Genomic DNA, 14,429 nt, shown 5'->3' on the forward strand with positions numbered 1-14,429 from the left:
CAAGGGGGAGTGTTGTAAACATTCCTAGAATAAGTATGATTGTGTAAATCCTAGATTAGATTTGATTCTAGTTATCCTTTCTTATTACAACTTGTATTACTTGGAGGAGAAGGAATATCTTCTCTCCCTTTACTACTATAAATAAAGGCACAATGTAGGAGGGATAACAACACACACATTCCCCTACAATTCTACAAACACACATCTCTCTTCTCTCTCCCACTGCCGTCGGCCCTCTCTATTTTGTCAGATAAAAATAGACCACAACAAAGAGAAATTAATCAAGCTAGATAGCTGAGCCCATTTTCTCCATCTCTTTGTCATCCATTTCCTTTCTCTCTCTTAAATATTATTTACTATAGTAGCTTTCAGCTTTTGGTTTTCAACCTTCAATTTCTAAAAACTAAAAACAAGAAGTAATTACCAAACAAGTTTTTAGTTTTCAACAAGACTGAAAATTTAAAACAAAATTGTTTATCAAACATCTCATAACTTAAATGATGACTGGTCTAGTTGTATTTTGCTCACTTGTAAACGTTCTAAACATTGTGAAGTTAAAGGTTTTAAGTTCAAATTTTGTAAATGTTAAAGTTTGGTATCAATTTATTTTCTCATCATTTAATGTTAATATATCGTTGTATTAAATAAAACAAATTGAATTTGGAGACACAATGAAATTATAAGGATGAAAATGCAAAAAAATAGACTATTGAGGACAAAAGTAAGACCTCTATGTAAATAACAACAATTAGGGAGAAAGAAGAATTGGTTTCTGGTTTGTGTTTGGATCTGAACAACCGGGAGACCGCTCCACAGAGAATAGCGAAAATAGAGAGGAGAAGGAGAAGATGAAGGTCTCCTTTTTCTGAGTGGCGTGTTAACCAAAAAATTCAAGCGTTTTATTAGAAAAATGACGCGTTTTCGTTGTCCTGGCGGTCGTCCTCCTCTTCCTCTTCCTGATTTGATTACATTAAGTTGTCCGTCCCGACTCCGAACCCAATTATGGTAATTAACCGCGCCCTGCTCCTTGCTCGTTTTCTTCGTATGATATGGGCATTTGGATGGTGTTGTATTTCTTCAGCGTATTGTGGATTATGTGCTCTTAGGGTTAGTACCCAACTATAGTATAGTAGTGTCACTCCCGATCTAGACTTGGATGTCAACTTTAACTCCAATTCCAACTTGTTCTTACATTTTGCATTTGTTATTTGTTATGTCGTATTTGGTTGATTGATGTTGCTGGGTATGTTAAGTTGATTGATTGATATTGCTGGGTATGTTATGTTGAAATTTCTCTGCAACTGTTCGAATTAGCCCAATACGCATCAGAAAATGGTGTTTAGTCGAATTGCCAACATCATTTCTTCTGCATCAAGTCGTTGGTCTAGCCCTCAGGGGGGTTCCAATCTATCTCCCCCCAAAATTGCCTTTGCCAACCCTGCACGGAGCAAGAACTATCTGCGTCTCTCATCATCTCTCCAGGATTTCTCGGCCTATCGCCAGATTGACCCTGAAGATCCCCATCCCAGCGTTGTCACTCATTCCAAACCCCCTGATTCCTTACAGAGAGAAACTGCCAACTCCAGCTTCTCAAAAGAGAAAGCACTGCCAGGAGGAGGAACCCCATCTGCCTGCAACAAGTGGGTTCGAGCCCTCATGCTTCTGTGTTGTATCTTGTTGTTGGGTTTTCTAATTTATTTGGTTTCCATGTTCACTTATTCTTATTGGTCTAGAGGAGAGCCCAAGTTCTATATTGTACTTGATTGTGGAAGTACTGGAACTCGTGTTTATGTATATCAAGCATCCTATGATACTGAGAAAGATGGCACTTTTCCTATTGTCATGAAGCCGTTAACACAAGGTCTTCGAAGAACATCTAATTCACACAGAGGCCGTGCTTATGATCGAATGGAAACTGAGCCCGGGCTTGACAAGTTGGTGCACAATGTTTCCGGCTTGAAGGCTGCAATAAAACCACTTATTCGATGGGCAGAGAAGCAAATCCCACAAAGGGCACATAAGACAACCTCGGTTTTCCTTTATGCTACTGCCGGGGTTCGCAGACTTCCTACTGTCGATTCACAGTGGCTTCTGGACAATGCATGGTCTATACTCAAGAATTCACCTTTTTTGTGCCAAAGAGACTGGGTTAAGATTATCAGTGGCTTGGAAGAAGCTTATTTCGGCTGGATAGCCCTTAACCATCACACGGGTATTCTGGGGGCCAAACCAAGAAAGCCAACATTTGGTGCACTTGACTTGGGTGGTTCATCACTGCAGGTTACATTTGAGAGTAATGAACAAGTGCATAAAGAGACCAGTTTAAACCTTAGAATTGGGGCCATGAACCATCATCTCACTGCATATTCTCTCCCAAGCTATGGTTTAAATGACGCATTCGATAAGTCTGTAGTACATCTTTTTGAGAGGCTTCCAGAAACCAGTAAGGCAGAACTAGTAAATGGGAAGGGAGAACTTCAGCATCCATGCTTGCAGTCCGGTTACAAGGAGCAATACGTTTGCTCTCAATGCGTTTCTAAATTCCAAGAAGGTGGAAGCCCTGTGATTGCTAAAAAGTGGTTGGATAAAGGAGGCAGATCAGGGATTTTGTTGCGGCTTATTGGTGCTCCAAATTGGGATGAGTGCAGTAAACTTGCCAGAGTTGCCGTCAATTTGTCGGAATGGTCCAATATAAATCCAGGAATTGACTGTGACTTGCAACCTTGTTCTCTTCCCAATGGTGTACCCCGTCCTTATGGAAGATTCTTTGTGATTTCCGGATTTTTTGTGGTTTATCGGTTTTTCAATTTGACGTCAGAGGCATCACTTGATGATGTGTTGGAAAAGGGTCGGGAGTTTTGTGAAAGAACTTGGGAAGTTGCAAAGAACAGTGTTGCTCCTCAGCCCTTCATTGAACAGTACTGCTTTAGGGCACCATATATTGTATTCTTGTTGAGAGAGGGATTGCACATCATAGATAATCAAGTTATAATTGGGTCTGGAAGTATTACATGGACACTTGGGGTTGCTTTGTTGGAAGCTGGGAAGGCACTTCCAACCAGAATGGGGCTTCACAGTTACGAAATACTCCAGTTCAAGATTAACCCAATATTTCTTACTGCAGTTTTGTTTATCTCTTTAATTTTCCTCCTTTGTGCATTATCATGTGTTGGCAATTGGATGCCAAAATTTTTCTGGAGGCCATGTCTCCCACTGTTTAGGACTAATGGTGCATCTTCTGGATCTGTTCTGAGTATTCCGTCTCCTTTTCGGTTCCAGCGCTGGAGTCCTATTAGCTCTGGTAAGCTCGTCCACAAAACTTCTAAAACATGTGTAGTTCTGAAATGGTCCTCAGAGTTGTAGTTATTATAATTTTAACTTTATTTGTACAAACTATCTGTCTATGATTATTCCTATTGAGGGATTTTCTTGTACAAGACTTAACTCATCATATCCATTGCCGGTGTCCATGGATTGTGAAGTCAATCCCTGAGAATGTGATTGTTAGGTTAAGCCTAACATCTAGATAAAAGAGAGTACAGATTGATCAAGTCTTAATAATCCTTGTCCGTATCTGTAGATTGAATGCAGCACATGGTTATACAAACAATTAGGACCAACTTATCCTTCATCAGTTCATATTTTCTTCTTTGTGTACAGTCATTATGTCATGGAAAATTAGGAGCAACTTATCTTGTGTAAAAGTATACTATGGATAAGTTGATCTTCTGAATGTAGAAGAGGGAATCAAATGGGGTTTAAGACCTCAACTGTTTTCCTGTTGAGTTGATATGATTCCATATATTAGTGTTAATGATATGTACAAGCAGTTCCACAATAATAGTCAACGTCCAGTTCCAAGTTATTCATCAAAATGATACGGGCTAGTAAAACTTCAAGAGAAAATGGTGATATTAGGCTATGACTCACACTGTCAGTTTCTAAAAAGGGTAGTTAGGATATGTTTACAACATGTGGGGGTACTTAATTGAAAAAGAAAGGAAAATTTTGAAGAAGTTGAGATATTTGACTCCAACAAGAGGGGACAAAAGTTTAGAGCCTTTACAGTATTGTACTATTGATTGATTGAAGTGTATATCGATTATGGGTTTTCAGGGGATGGAAGAGCAAAGATGCCTCTGAGTCCAACAATTGCTGGTGATGCCCAAAGGAGACCATTTGGCTTAAGGCATAGTCTCAACAGCAGCAGTGACATCCAGTTAATGGAGTCTTCCTTATACCCATCAACTAGCAGTATGTCCCATAGTTATTCCTCTAATAATCTGGGCCAGATGCAACTGGACAGCATTAGCATGGGTTCCTTCTGGTCTCCTCACAGATCTCAGATGCGTCTTCAAAGCAGGCGATCACAATCTCGGGAAGACCTGAATTCTTCGCTGGCTGAGGCACACATGGTGAAAATTTAAGGGATGTTCGTCTACATATTTCGGTATGCTCATTTGTTTCTTGTTCAAATTACATTTTCTTATTATAAAAAAAGAAGATATAAAAATTGCGATGGCAAGTGCCTTCGTCCATGAGCGGTAGGTCTCGGGTTCGAGACTTGGGAGCAGCCTCTCCATAAATGGGGGTAAGGCTAGCCGACATTCACCTCTCCCAGACCCTACGTAAAGCGGGAGCCTTGTGCACTGGGTACGACCTTTATGTAGCCCAGTAAAACTAAGGAATTGAGTGATGCATTCCCAAAATAAAATAGAATAAAATAGAAAATCATTGAGTTGCTAAAGTAAAGGAATGACTCTGCACCTATTTCTCTCTTGAATGTAAAGCTTAAGTGCGAAGACATCTCTTTGCTTGGGTATTGCCTGTAAAAGTGATATTCGAATTCCAAATGAAATCACACTTTCCAGTGAGAACAAGATTCCTATTTCAACTCTTGTCAGGGGTTGTGCCTTGTCCAATTTTTTGTTTGAATCAAAAACCTATTGCTACCTTTGTATATTTGTTTGTTTATAATCCCAGGTGCCAGAGCGATCAGTTTTAGTCAGTTGAAACTGTATTTTCTTTCACATGTTACATGATCCTTAAATTGTGTTCTGTTGAATTCACCTCTTCGTTCATAAATCTTAAAGCTCTTTGGCGTGATAATTTCATTTCAACAAATGGTTTTGCAGGCACCACGTAACGATGTTGCATTTCTGTGTGGTCTCTCCTGTGATTGTGAAATTACTCCTTGTGCCTGGCATCAGTCGCATTGGACTTGTCTTTCCACTCCCATACATATTTGAATTACATTCAATCTTTTGTTTTTTTTTTTTTTGTTTGGGGGTGGGGGGGTGGTTGGGTTGGTGAGATCCGCTGAGCATTATCACACGAGGCGTCTGCCTGATATGATCAGACATCCAACAATCATAAGTTTTCAACACCACACATATAAGGTATCGGAGTCTCTTGTTGAATTTTGCGGCCAAATTAACACAGAATTTTCCTCCTTCATGGGTTAGCAAATGTTGACATCAAATTGATGAAAGATGATTTACAATTTACAGGCAGCAATTATAGTAACATATACAGCCGTCTCTTATACATGCACTTGCTGCTTTTTTTTTTTTTTTATTCTCTTTTGCCTTATGGACTGTAGAAATGGGGAATGGAGTTACAGTGCAACCGCACCAATAGCCAGTTAGTTACATCCATTTACTGTTTAAATATTTTCAAACCTAATTTTTGTTAGACCAAATTTCACATTGAAATGAAAGAGATGAACATTTCCGCCACGGTAAGGTGTCTCGTACCCCTACACGTTTTTCTTTCAATATTTTGAAGAGTTAAAATGATCTTGTCACTAAATTCATGTATATAGGTGTTTTTGGAAGAGATAGGATCAAGAAATAAAGATTTTGACAAATGTTTTTACGCTTCTTTGTAACTTTTAGATCTTTGTAGACATAGTTAATCATTAAGGGTTTAGGGTTTAGGGATTGTTAAATTTTAGGGTATTTGTGTCTATTTAGATGGAATTTTGGATATATTTGAAAGATTTTACAAAAATTGACATTTTTGAAAGGTTCCTGAGATTTGCATAGCTCATCACTTTGTTCCCTGAGATTCCAAATTGATAAAAGTGGTCCCCGAGATTGTCCACCATCTATCATTTTGATCATTCCGTTAAATGTTCCAGAACTCTTGGCCGGAAGTTTGGGCAATTTTTAAAGTTTCGTAACTCAATCGTTTCTTAACCAAATTCGATCCATAATATGTCAAAATGAAGATAAGAAAGTTTAGAATAAGATTATACCTATTTCGAAGCCCAATGGTTGCCGGAGATTGCCGGGAAATAGCCTCAAAGTTGATTGGTCCGAGTGAAAATTTGAAAACTCTTCGGAAACTGGATAAATTTTAAACGTTCATAACTTCTTCAATACTCAACGAAATCAGGTGATTCAAAAACGAAAATCATACTTCTCGACGAGACGAAGAGAATGTTACCTTTTTCTACAGCTAACTCGCCATGGTTTGGCCGGAAAAAGGCTCGAAAGTGGCTAACTCGAGACCAAGACAGCCACTTTCAAGCAGTTTTCCGGCCAAAACATGGCGATTTAGTAGTAAAAAAGGTATCATTCTCTTCGTCACGTTGAGAAGTATGATTTTCATTTTTGAATCACTTGATTTCGTTGAGTATTAAAGAAGTTATGAACGTTTAAAGTTTACCCAGTTTCCGACGAGTTTTCAAGTTTTCACTCGGACCAGTCAACTTTGAGGTTATTTTCCGACCATTTTCGGCAACCATTAGGCTTTGAAATAGGTATAATCTTATTCTACACTTTTCTATCTTCATTTTGATATATTATGGGTCGAATTTGGTTAAGAAACGATTGAGTTATGAAGCTTTGAAAATTGCCTAAACTTTCGGGGCAAGAGCTCTGGAACACTTAACGGAATGACCAAAATGATTGATGGTGGACAATCTCAGGGACCACTTTTATCGATTTGGAATCTCAAATACCAAAGTGATGAGTTATGCAAATCTCAGAAACCATTTTGGCGATTTACCCTTTTTAAAATTAGGGGTTAATTTTTGGCTATATTTGATAATTGCTCATGAACTACACCCCGTAACTTAAGTAGCAATGGTTTATCAAAATTGGCCATTTCAGCCAAATTTCTAACCAAAAAAAAAAAAGAGAAGAAAAATTGCTAGAAAATGAAAAAGGGAGAAAAGAAATAAAGAGAAAAAGGGAGGCGGGTCAAGTGGGGAAGGGAAGGCAAGAGAGGAGATGACGGGTTGCGTTTGCAAGTCCTTTCTCATCCAAGGTAGCAGTACCCCACCTCTACCGCCTATTTACTTCCGTCATAGCAATTCTGGCGCGCCGCCGTCGTCTGCTCTAAATTTTACTTCACTTGGTCTCAAGGCATCACAATTTCACGCTCATGGGCTGCCTTGGAAACGATTCAATGCGCATAGTCTCCTGCCGGACAATGGCGGCTGGGACTCGGGAAACAAAAACGGCGGCGGCGGTGGCGGCCCATTTGAGTCATCCTCATGGTGGTGGCATGAGGATGGTGATAGTTCCTTGTCAGGTCCCTTGTTTTTCTCCTCCTTGTTCTTGTGCTCGGCGGCGTGTTGTTTCTGCCACCTCCGACTGGCCTGTGCGCTGGCATCATCATCGGAGGACTGCGAGGCTGTGTGGGAAGTGAGGGGAGGCAAGTGGACCAAGCTTGTTCCTGATTTTGTCCAGGATGCCTTTGTTATCGCTCATCAAGTTGGTTCTGGTTCACTGAGCGTGGGGAATCTGTGGTTGCAATCGAAACATGTCTGTATGCGATTGATGCTCCCAGAAGGCTATCCCGACTCCGTTACCAGCGATTATTTGGAGTACTCTCTTTGGAGAGGAGTTCAGGGCGTCGCCAGCCAAATTAGCGGTGTCCTTGCCACTCAGGTACTTGCTTGCCTCTCACCTCCTACCTACCTAAGTCCTCCTGACCAGCAACCATTATATTTTCACAGATTATGCTCTCTAACCTTTGCATTTGTAGGCCTTGCTCTACGCTGTTGGATTGGGAAAAGGAGCTATTCCTACTGCCGCCGCTGTCAATTGGGTCCTCAAGGATGGAATTGGATACCTCAGCAAAATCATGCTCTCTAAATATGGAAGGCATTTTGATGTCAATCCAAAAGGGTGGAGGTTGTTTGCTGATCTTCTCGAAAATGCCGCCTTTGGAATGGAAATGCTCACCCCTGCATTTCCTCATCTATTTCTTTTAATTGGTGCTGCTGCCGGTGCAGGGCGCTCAGCTGCTGCACTCATTCAGGTTATAGAATGTGACAACTTGCTTTTTTGCGATGAATGAACCCAGCCTTATTGAAAATGTGAAAGTTGAAACCCATCATTTCACAGGCTGCTACCAGGAGCTGTTTCTACGCTGGTTTTGCTGCTCAAAGGAACTTTGCTGAGGTATTGCATTTTGAAATGTGGATCCACTTTAGCAAGCATGAAAGCCTTTTACTTCCGTGCATTTGGGTACAGTGTGCTTCAACCTTTGCGTACTACTGTTCATCACTAAAAGGAACACTTCAATGCAGGTGATTGCTAAGGGGGAAGCTCAGGGAATGGTGAGCAAGTCTTTCGGTATCATGCTTGGCATAGCATTGGCTAACCATATCGGCTCTTCTATGGCTCTTGGCCTTGCTTCTTTTAGCATGGTTACTTGGATCCACATGTTCTGCAACCTGAAATCCTATCAATCCATTCAAATAAGGACTTTAAATCCTTATCGTGCAAGTAAATCCTCTCTCTTGAAACTTTTCTTAGTTGGAATGATGTTGGTGTGATATCCTTATTGCTTCTTATTTAAATTAAGTTTTATCTGCATGTAATAAGAAAGGTTTTTTTTCATCATTGACCTTCCAAAGAGAAAAAAGAAGGATTCACAATGATTCATCAGACTGCAGAAAGTTTTCTTTTGGATATTATAAAAGGAAGTTAAGTTAGTTAACTTAGCCCCCCTTTTTACCATCTTAACTAATTTGATGAAGAGGTAATCATTATGTTGTGCATTGGAGCTACAGAGCATGAAGCAGCACAAATATGGGAGTATTGTTCAAATCTAAACATAAGAAAATCAAAATTCTAAAAATATTGTCTCCCAACTCCCTCAATCTTTTAGGCCTTTGCTCTATGTGTTCTTCCCACTGAACATGGCAATCTCGCAGATGCTTGCTAGCTTATGTTTGACAATCTATGATCAACATTAATATGTTATCACTCGAAAGATTCTTTAAAGTCGTTTAGAAAAAATTGACGATGTGACTGAGTAGCAGGTGGTAGTTAAACTGGTAATATTTTGGCTTTAATTACCATACAGATCTTTATCTCCAGCATTAACATCATAAGTCATGAGAAAATTAAGTAATAACTACTTCTTGGAAATCCATTTTATAATAAGTCCAAACTTGGTTCTTGTTACTTCAACAGGCTTGGTTTTTAGCGAATATCTTCTTAGTGGTCAAGCATCTCCTGTAAAAGACGTCAATGAGGAGGAACCGCTTTTTCCAGCTGTACCATTTCTTAACTCAAAGTCTGCAAACAAAGTGAGTCATTTCTCCTTCTTCATTTGGCTTATTATTCATTTACCTCAGTGATGTGGACAGCCTTAATATTTCCTTTCCTCTTTGTTTTTGAACATTCAACCTTAGGCGCATTCAGTAGGATTATCTTCAAATGCAAAGGAAGCTGCTGCTGAAATTGAGCGTAGGCTGCAATTGGGATCCAAGCTCAGTGATCTAGTCAACAACAAGGACGATGTGCTTGCACTGCTCAGTCTATATAACAAAGAAGGCTATATTTTGTCGGAGCACAAGGGAAGATACTGTGTGAGTAATTTATCACTTTGGTAACAATCTCTGTGTCATCCCATAATGTCAGTTTTCTTGATCTGAATCCTTCCTATAAGAATCTTTAAGTCAAGTTAATTACCTGATTGGGGATTTACCTCTCTTAGATTTCCAGTTGTGAGATTGTTTTATCATCTACTATCAACATGATTAGTTACAAATATACACGCATTTGACATTTGAGTTGTAATTATAATGGCATGAATCAGGTAGTGCTTAAAGAAACGTCCTCTCTACAAGACATGTTGAGAGCATTGTTTCAAGTCAATTATCTATATTGGCTGGAGAAAAATGCAGGATATGAAGCAAGAGGCACTTCTGTTGACTGCAAACCAGGGGGATGGCTGCACCTTTCTCTAGAGTATGTGCGAAGGGAATTCAACCATGTCAAAAATGATGCGGAATCAGCTGGTTGGGTAACAGATGGGCTTATTGCGAGACCTTTGCCTAATAGAATTCGTCCGGTTTATGTGGCCTAATCCGTTGCTTTTATGATATGACCTATGGATGTTGTTAGATGATGTTTTGTAGTAGGCACATGAGGAAACTATTCTTGAGATCGTCATGTGATCCTTCCATGCTCGTACTGTCTATTCATTGTTTGATGCAAAGCTTTAAATACCGTTTCTCAAAGATGGGGCAAGAGAATCCTTGAGGACGCGTGCTTTGACAAGTGAAGGCACCACTTTATTCACACCTCTTCTTTCAACAGTGAGATTAAAGATGATTATGCACTATGCAAATGACTAATCAATTGGTGGGCTTGGCAATTTGTACAGAGAGGCCCTTTCCTTCCTACTACGTTTTGAGGATTTGCGTGGCCTGGACATCACAGTGGCGGTAAACTTATTCCACCTGCTCTCCTAGGTCACTGATGACTCTTGTAGGTTTCAGGTCACTGATGACTCTTAGTTGCAGATTTTCATTATATTCAGTAAATACTGTTGGACATTCGATTGCACCGTGTAGCTGTGTAAGCATGAAGCAAATGGATGGCCTTTTTGGTGAATCACCTTTAATTCGGATTTTTCTCTATAATTTTTCTTGTTCTTTTTTCTTTTCTGATTTTCTTTTTCTGTTTTTATTTAATGTTTATGCGGCAAATTCTTACTGGCTCACCAGACAAGCTGAAACAGGTCGAATACCTGCTTGATCCTTTTCCCCAAAATTGGTGTGGAAACAATCAAGAAACATTGAATTTCAATTTTTTTACCAAAAATAAAAAAGAAACATTGAAAATTTGATATTTCGGAAATTCATCTTCCAACGAAAGGAAAACAAGAAATTAATGTAAATAGAAAACAAAAAAGTTGTACATCATTAAGTGACATGTAACAACCCGTTCTAAAAATAAGTGCAAATTACGATTATGCCCTTGTGTTGGGCTTTGTCAATCCGGCCCAAATCTTTGGGCTTTGGGACTCACCAAACTATGACCCGGCCCACAGTTTTCTTTTGTTTTTCCCTACACGTGACAACTCTCTCCTTCCTCATTTCTGCGAACTTCCCTCTAACTCTCAAATTCTCTCTCTAAGTTCTGAGAGCTTCACTCTTGCTCTCACTCTGATTCTCTCACAAACCCAGCCCCAAAATCATATATTTGGAATCCCTGAGACTCAAGAAACTTGAATATATCCTTGCATGCATCATCGGAGCACCATTCAATGATCCACCATTGGAGCCTAGAGCTTCAAGCTTCGAAACTCAAAACCCAGGTGAGATTTCTCGTTTAACCTTTATATTCATGGGTTAAATCATGTCTGGTGTTGATTTGAGGTCGAATTTTTGGACTATTTGTTCATGCATGCACTTTGTTTTCCATTTCCAGATTTCCAGCGTCGTTGGCTAGTTGCAAACCATTTCTGGCCACTAATCGACTTCGCCTTGTTATATCTTTGGCATAATCTTGTTCCTCATTCGTTTAGCTTCGTTTTGATGTTTAAATAATGAATTTTGGTCGAGTTTTGACACAAATCAGAGCTCGAGAGTTTCCCAGCCATCTTTTTCCAGAATCCAATGACCCACGAGCCCAATCGGGTCGACCCAACCCGCAATCCAAAACCAGACCCAAAATCGATTTGAAATCCGGCTAGAATCCACTAACCCGACCAGCAACTTGTACCGACCCAAAATCCAATCTGAAACCGTTGGGCCGTACGACCCACTAACCCGAGCCCAATTCTAACCCTGGCCCAAATCTGTTAAACCTTAGCCCAAGCCAAATCCTATAACCCGGCCCAACACCTTGGCCCAATAACTCTAACCTGGTTTACCCCTTCAAGCCCAAAACCGAGATCCAAATTGGATCCAACTCGACCCAACCCAGCATCTCGGTCCAACTTGACAACCCAAGCCCAGATCCGACCTGTTGACGGTTAACTCGACCCGTTGACTTTTTTGTCAACGTTGACTTTTGGGTTGACTTTTTCGGGTTTTGGCCGAACCCCTCCTAGACTAATTTTGACATCTTGATTCCAAATCCACACTCTGTTTTCCCAAATTCAATCGTTTTAATTGCATGTTATTAAATAGTCTCTATTTGTTTATAGATGCATAAGTTGAAAGTGATCCAGTCCTCTTTAGTTCGAGCAGCTCCCCAAGAGCGAAGTATTTGTGAGTGGACCCCTTCTCAAATCAAATGTTTTATAACTATCAGTCTAGCATGCATTTCATATTTCATGTTTTGAATATGTCTTATATTATGCTTTTGGCTTTATGGATTTCTATATTTATAATTTATCGAGTTTACGTTTTATGAAATGTAATGAATTGTTGAATTCGCACGTTATGAAAGGTTTACAACTATTGCTTTTATGCTTTATGAGATCTTATGGATTTACGAATATGGTTGATGATGATTTGAGCTAGAAAGTTTCTATGAATTTATGAGTTGATGCTTTGAGCATTTGAGCTTCGAAGTTTGATACAAGTTTTGAGATATGTTTTCATTGACTATCTAGTGGGTTATTATACGGCACATACACACAACACGGGTATTAGTCTATGGCCATAAGACACAGTTGATGATACTTATGTTATACCCCCAGCTTCATTAGCGAAACCAGTGTCGGACAGCTTCACTAGCCACGACTAGTGTTAGTGTGTGTTATGCTATATATAGATATATTCCTTCTCTAGTGTAACCTAGAGTCGTACAACTTCACTTTTGGGTGATAGGGCCTATCATGTTTCTTCACTGGCGTAACCCAATGTCGTATGGCTTCGCCTTCAGGCGATGGACAGGTACTACCTTTGGCCGACTACGATACCCCTAGAGATGATAGTTTTGATGGGATTTATGGATTTGCCTTCGGGCGTTTCGATATCATTTTTAGAGATGATTTTACGGTTATGAACATTTTTTGCATGCTAAAGTTTTAGAAAAGCCTATATGTAGTATTATATACGAGTTTTCAAAACAAGGGGCTAACATGTTCAGAAGGAAATCAGTTTTATTAATATTAGTATTAGTATAAATTATGGACCACTCCCCCTTTTGTTTTAGCACCCCCTAACGACATAGTGACGAGGAGTACGACCCGAGCATCGAGGCATTTCCCTATCAGTGACTTTGCGACCTTCCATTTGTGTATGATTTCCTAATGATAATTGTAATTTAATTTCTTATCTTCACTCGTACTTCCATGTAGTAGTGTGCTATGGACATATTTGCACATCTTTTGTTTTCGGATTTGTGATCGTTGGTTCTTCCGTTGCACTCATGTTTAATTCGGGATTTTATTATTGTCTTCTAGCATTTGTATATTTTTAGAATCATCGTTTTTGTCATATGACTTTTGAATTACAGGTTCTCTTATATTCTTGCGTATTTATATATTTATGGCTTTCGTCACTCTCAAATATCGATCAGCACGTGCCATCCAGGTATCATTAGGATATCTAGGTTAGGGCATGTCAGACAAGGAACATAAAATACGAAATTAGCAAAGACAGCACTGTGCTTCTCACATTTTCATTACTATTAATTCGTGTTAATTTGATGTGTTTAAAAAATTAAGTTTTGTCATTATAGTTTATCTTTAATAAATATAATAAATGCAAATTTGTTTTAATAATTTCGGGTCCATTCTTTATCTTTACCCTATAGAGACATTGAATAGAACGAACTACTTTTTTCGCCACTAAGTTTGAAAATAAACATTTAATGTCCTTTCATTTTTTTACTAATCTTGTACATCAGTAAGGGATAAGAAAAATAAAATACGCAAATTAGCCAGTGCTGCCAGATGGATCTCCAGAAATTGCACTGCCATTCAAAGCTGATCCAGTCTGTGAAGCGGTACCGTGAGCCTTTTGGATCTGCCGTGAGCCTTTTGGATCTGCCGAATCCTGAAGGCATCTCTTGGGAGCGGGTGACTCTGGACCGTCATTTCGTCGTCCTCATGCCCTATCAATCATAAGAAAATTTGGTACCATGAAATATCAACTTGACCAAAAGCCTGACTTAGACTTATACAATATCCTTCTGGAATCTTACACTAACGCGCACACCTATCTCAACAAAGAAAGGAAATACGTACTATCTAAATGTTTCATTTTTCCCCTGGTTGGC

The 14,429-nt window shown here is 39.4% G+C and overlaps 2 protein-coding genes and 1 long non-coding RNA gene across 5 annotated transcripts; all 3 read left to right on the top strand.

The window, feature by feature from the left end:
• The first annotated feature begins 731 nt into the window (after window positions 1–731).
• Window positions 732–5,553, top strand: LOC103440171 (probable apyrase 7). Its single transcript, XM_008378834.4, has 3 exons — window positions 732–3,301; window positions 4,117–4,450; window positions 5,136–5,553. The coding sequence occupies exons 1-2, from the start codon at window positions 1,333–1,335 to the stop codon at window positions 4,425–4,427; spliced, it is 2,280 nt and encodes a 759-aa protein (XP_008377056.1). The 5' UTR covers window positions 732–1,332; the 3' UTR covers window positions 4,428–4,450; window positions 5,136–5,553.
• Window positions 5,554–7,114: 1,561 nt separating this feature from the next.
• LOC103440173 (protein root UVB sensitive 1, chloroplastic) lies at window positions 7,115–10,894 on the top strand. 2 transcript variants are annotated; one of them, XM_008378836.4, is made up of 7 exons: window positions 7,115–7,901; window positions 7,999–8,274; window positions 8,361–8,417; window positions 8,546–8,744; window positions 9,438–9,553; window positions 9,659–9,835; window positions 10,066–10,894. In XM_008378836.4, the coding sequence occupies exons 1-7, from the start codon at window positions 7,239–7,241 to the stop codon at window positions 10,333–10,335; spliced, it is 1,758 nt and encodes a 585-aa protein (XP_008377058.1). In that variant the 5' UTR covers window positions 7,115–7,238; the 3' UTR covers window positions 10,336–10,894. The 2 variants fall into 2 exon arrangements, with proteins under 2 accessions (XP_008377058.1, XP_070682749.1); XM_070826648.1 differs by having other exon boundaries at window positions 7,149–7,901; window positions 10,070–10,894.
• A 471-nt stretch (window positions 10,895–11,365) lies between these two features.
• LOC139198330 (uncharacterized) lies at window positions 11,366–13,656 on the top strand. Of its 2 annotated transcripts, none has more exons than XR_011583711.1 (2): window positions 11,366–11,571; window positions 11,685–13,656. It is a non-coding gene; the product is annotated as an uncharacterized lncRNA (long non-coding RNA). The 2 variants fall into 2 exon arrangements; XR_011583710.1 differs by having other exon boundaries at window positions 12,406–13,656.
• The last annotated feature ends 773 nt before the right edge of the window (window positions 13,657–14,429 follow it).

Source organism: Malus domestica, chromosome 08, assembly GCF_042453785.1.
Source record: "Malus domestica chromosome 08, GDT2T_hap1".
Taxonomy (NCBI): domain Eukaryota; kingdom Viridiplantae; phylum Streptophyta; class Magnoliopsida; order Rosales; family Rosaceae; genus Malus; species Malus domestica.